This window comes from Elephantulus edwardii, unplaced genomic scaffold, assembly GCF_000299155.1.
Source record: "Elephantulus edwardii isolate Elephantulus edwardi_28Jun2011 unplaced genomic scaffold, EleEdw1.0 scaffold00104, whole genome shotgun sequence".
Classification (NCBI taxonomy): domain Eukaryota; kingdom Metazoa; phylum Chordata; class Mammalia; order Macroscelidea; family Macroscelididae; genus Elephantulus; species Elephantulus edwardii.
The window spans coordinates 2,933,713-2,938,414 of record NW_006399854.1 but is presented as its reverse complement, the minus strand read 5'-3'; the positions used below and the strand labels follow the sequence as shown (position 1 = coordinate 2,938,414).

General features: G+C 38.8%; 1 protein-coding gene across 1 annotated transcript in view; it reads left to right on the top strand.

Annotated features, from left to right (window-relative positions):
- LOC102866358 (dehydrogenase/reductase SDR family member 7-like) overlaps positions 1–4,702 on the top strand; it is a 22,020-nt gene that overhangs the window by 13,588 nt on the left and 3,730 nt on the right. The window contains exons 3-5 of the mRNA XM_006891821.1: positions 1,243–1,349; positions 1,764–2,003; positions 4,018–4,143. Of these exons, the coding sequence (XP_006891883.1) occupies positions 1,243–1,349; positions 1,764–2,003; positions 4,018–4,143 (473 nt within the window). The remainder of the gene's footprint in view (positions 1–1,242; positions 1,350–1,763; positions 2,004–4,017; positions 4,144–4,702) is intronic.

The window sequence follows — 4,702 nt, the reverse complement described above, 5'->3', positions numbered from 1 at the left end:
ACTGTCTAAATTAGGAGTTTCTCTTGTGCTGTCAGCCAGAAGAGTGGATGAGCTGGAGAGGGTGAAGAGGAAGTGCCTTGGTAAGTAAGTAGAACCACAGTGTTTCCTAGAAGTGAATCCTAGAAAGAACCCAAACAAAAAAGAGTTTTACCAGAGTAACAGACAGAAACTTATTTTCTTACCACTCAATAAAGTGGTGGTTGTTATATGCTGTTGAGTGACTTGCGACTCATAGTGACCCTATGTACAACAGCCCTGAAACCTGCTCTATCCTGTGCCAACTTTACTGTCTCTGACACACCTACCCTCATTACCCCCGTCACTGTATCAATCCATCTTATCGATGGTCTCCCTCTCTTACTCTGTCCCTCCATCCTTCCAAATATGATGTCCTTCTACTGGTCCAAATTTCCGGCACCAATTCTAAGGGAAGTCTTTCTTGTAGGCTCTAGGGAAAGGTTCTTGTCACCTTTCAATATTTGTGGGCCCAGTTTTCCTTGGAGACCTCCTTGTATTTTGGCATCGGCCTTAATTTGGGTCTAAGGGGTTCTTAGCATAGAGACTCTGATTTTAAAGGACACAATCTGCTTAGTTCTTCTTTCTTGGTCGCAGTAATGCCATACTTTCTCTGCTTGTCTTTCCTTTTATGTCTTGTAAGATAAAAAGTGATGCAGATAACATCCCAGGATAACTTCCCCTACATGGATCAGGGATGTAACCTGAATGAGGGTATTGTGTCCCACCGGAGGCTCCTTACAACTGATTGGCTGATCATACCTTGGGCATGTTTCAAGGAGAGACCCATCCTAGGAGAGGGACATCATCCTTGGGAGGGTGGAGGGACAGTGCAGTAGAGGAAGACCCTGGATGAGATGGATTGTGAGATGGATTGACACAGTAAGTAGGGTAATAGGGCTAGGTGTGCCAGAGAAAATGAGGTTCGTTCAAGATAAGAGCAGGGTACATAGAATTGCTTTGAGTCACAAGTGACTCAACAGCATGTAACAGCTTCCAAAGAAATTGTTCTAAATTCTGGTGGGTTTTTAGCATATGATATAATCTTGATAAAAGGTTGCCATTTTGCCATCAGTCCTATTCTTCTTTTTGAGAGAAAATTCCTCTGAGCTACTCAGAAATATAAGATAGTTGTTCATTATTGTTAAATAACTTCATATGAATTACAATGCATTTGAATGAATGATGACATAATTTTAATACTAATTTTTAAGTATCTTTGTTTAGAGAGTGGCAATTTAAAAGAAAAAGATATACTTGTATTGCCATTTGACCTGACTGAAACAAGTTCTCATGAAGTGGTTACCAAAACGGTTCTCCAGGAGTTCGGTAAAGTAAGTAGCATGATGTGAACTTGCCTTGAAGTAGCTGCAGAAGAGATTCCCATCCATGTGATCGTTCAAGGGATTGTTAGCAAATGAGCAGCTCTTATAGCAAGAACTGGCAAATGAGTTGGGGTCTTACTAATAGTATTAATCGTGAGAACTTTTCATACCATGACAGGTACTAATTTCTCCATGTAAAACAAATGAAGCTAAAAAGTTTAGTATTGCTTTTATTTTTAATAACATTTGCCACTTTTCATAAAAATCACTTGAACTGGGGAATTTAATTCCGTATTGAACTTTGTTGATTCTTTTCCCTTTCATTTGTTTTGTTTCGATTCCTTACTTCTGGAACTATACCATGGTTCTGTGGATTCTTCAGATTATACCCAAAGCACCTCTTTTCTCATTTTATTGAACTAGATTGACATCTTAGTCAACAATGGTGGACGATCCCAGCGTTCTTTGTTTGCGGACACCAGCCTGGATGTGTACAAGCTGCTAATGGACCTTAACTACTTAGGGACAGTGTCCTTGACAAAATGTGTCCTGCCTCACATGATCGAGAGAAAGCAAGGAAAGATTGTCACTGTCAACAGTATTATGGGTATCGTGTCTGCACCCCTGGCCAGTGGGTATTGTGCCAGCAAGCACGCTCTTCGGGTAAGGCTCCCAAACTCAGCTCTGGTAGAACTGATCCCTAAACATGTATATTGTTTATAAAGCTTGAGAACATTGAAACTGGGCATTGATGCTAAGAGACAGGAAGAAAAGCCTTGGTAGAGGCTGTCTCATCTAGATGCTAAAACAGACTTGAGCCCATGCCTTTGACTTACTCCACAAACATGTATGAACACCTACAATGGTGGATCTCCAGAACACATTATGGGAATATAAAGAAGCGGAGATAAGCCCTTTACCCTCAGGAAGTACACAGTCTAGCTACCTTGTCATCTTCACTTTATCCTTATTCCTACCACATCTTCAATCTGCAAATTGTTTGGTTGGGACAGTGGTTGGTTATACCAATCTCCGAACATGCCAATAGAATAGGATGCCCTTTGTCCCATTCTCCCCCACCCCCCTGCCCCGTTCTGTTAGCCAGTAATCTTTCTGCACTTCTCTGTGTCTTTTGTTATATTGTGCTGATAATCCTCTTACTATATTCTAGCTGTCCTTTCACCTATCTTACTATGTGTATTATCTATTTATTATTTTTATTACTCCCCTCCCTCTTCCTTCCTTCCCATCCCTGATTCCCATCCAACAATATTTTCTTCTTTATATTTACCTTTACTTAGCCTTTTTGTAATAGCATTCTTCTATATTGGAAGCAGGAGTGGCATCCACTTCCTAAATAACATGCCTCTGGAAACTCTATGAACTTTAATAAATGTCTGTAGTTGTAGAGAGGCTTAAGGCCTTTTTGTTCTTAAGGTCGCTATAAGTTGTGCTCAACTTGAAGGCAATCAACAACAACTCTTCTATAAAATTTGTAATTTTGTGACTTATTTGGCTCAGCATAATGTCCTCTGTTGTTATGTGCCTTTGAGTAGGAACTAATAGCTGACTCTCCAGAAGGTTTTCAGAAGTTGTGTAAAGGAGTGGATTGGATTGCCCATCTTTCTCCCTCAGAGCAGCTGGAGGATTTGAACCATTTGTCTTTGGATTGGCAGTGAAACTTCTTATCCACTAGTCTTCTAGATGCAACCGTGTTATGTAGTGTTTTCTGACAACATGCTTGATGAATGTATGTTGAATTTCACCATCTTTGCCTCTGAGGAGCATCTGGGTAGCACTTCCTCTATGGCAAATGCTTGTTCTTTTGGCAGTTCATGAGCTATTCAGTACTGTTCCCTAACACAATTCAGAGGCATCAGTTCTTCTTCAGTCTTCCTGAATCTAACTTCCTAATCTAACTTTTATATACAAACAAAGCAATTGAAAATATCATGATTTAGGTCAGGCATATTTTAGTCTTCAAAGTGGCATACAGTAAAAATTAAGTTGACAGGAATTCTCTATTTCTGTTAACTCCTTTATTTTTCTCTACCCCTCAAATATTGACACCTTATACCATTGTGAGTGATAAAAAAAATAAACTGGACCAGAGTGATTCTCAGTGCACTGACTCCTATTGGAGGTATGGGAAGTAGCTGGAGGGTGGTACATTAGAATCTCCATGAGTGTATATCAGGTATAATTCTAGTGTCTGCACATCATAAAAAGCACTGATGTGAGGAGCTGTCACTACCAAAGGGTTCATGAATCATTCATATGCAGAAAGGTGAGACTCAGTGAGGTGAGGCCTTCAGTCTTTAGGTTTAAATAGCCTTGTTGTTGATTGCTGTCAAACTGAGCACAACTCATAGTGACCCTATTAACAAAAGACCTGGCACCTTTCAAGAATTATTGTTTCTCAAAGTCCATAGTTTCCAGAGGCATATTGTTTAGGAAGTAGATGCCACTCCTGCTTCCAATTAAAATGTCTTATGCAGTTATACTATCTGCCCTTTATTTAGGTATTTCACTATATTTACTTTGATAAATGTGTTACTGTTCTTCATAAAAAGTTGTAGAAAAGTTATTTAATCCCTGTAGTGAACATGAAGTCTATGTCTACATTTACTTTTCCTTCTCCCCCCACCCCCTTTTTTAAAAATGTTTGGCCCATTAGGGTTTTTTCAATGGTCTCCGGGCTGAACTTGCAGCATATTACCCTGATATAACAATTTCTACCATTTGTCCGGGCCCTGTACAGTCAAATATTGTGAAGAATGCTGTAACAGAAGAAGTTATGAAGGTAAACATTTCCTGTTGGAAAGCACTTGAATATTTAGTATATCTGTTTTAGTGTCATATTACTACAACTAAGGATTTTTGTATTAGAATTCCTTTTGAATTATTCACAAAACTGAAGACATGAAACTATGATATTTGGCTGAATCCTTTAGTATCCAATTTTAATATAGATTTATGATATTGCTGTGCTAGTATCTATAATCAGTTGTTATGTGGTCTGTCAGTACTTAAGTAATCCCATTTCTGCCATTTCACAAATTTTAGCAACACTGAAAGGGCCTGTGTGGCTGAATTTTAGTCTATTACTAAATATTTAGTACATTTAGTCTTACTTGGATTTTTAGAGGGATTCTCTTGGAGTAGCTTAGGGAAAGCCTGTTGTATTATTTTACGTTAGCCTCGCTAAGGCCTCTGCTCACCTCAGCTTATGTATAATTCTCGATTTATCATATGAGCAACAAATGCCTCAGTAAGAAGCAAAAAGTATTATCCAGTATTAACTGCATCTCTCTCTAGACCTGCTTATCCCATGAAGATTGATAGGCATAAATATATATATA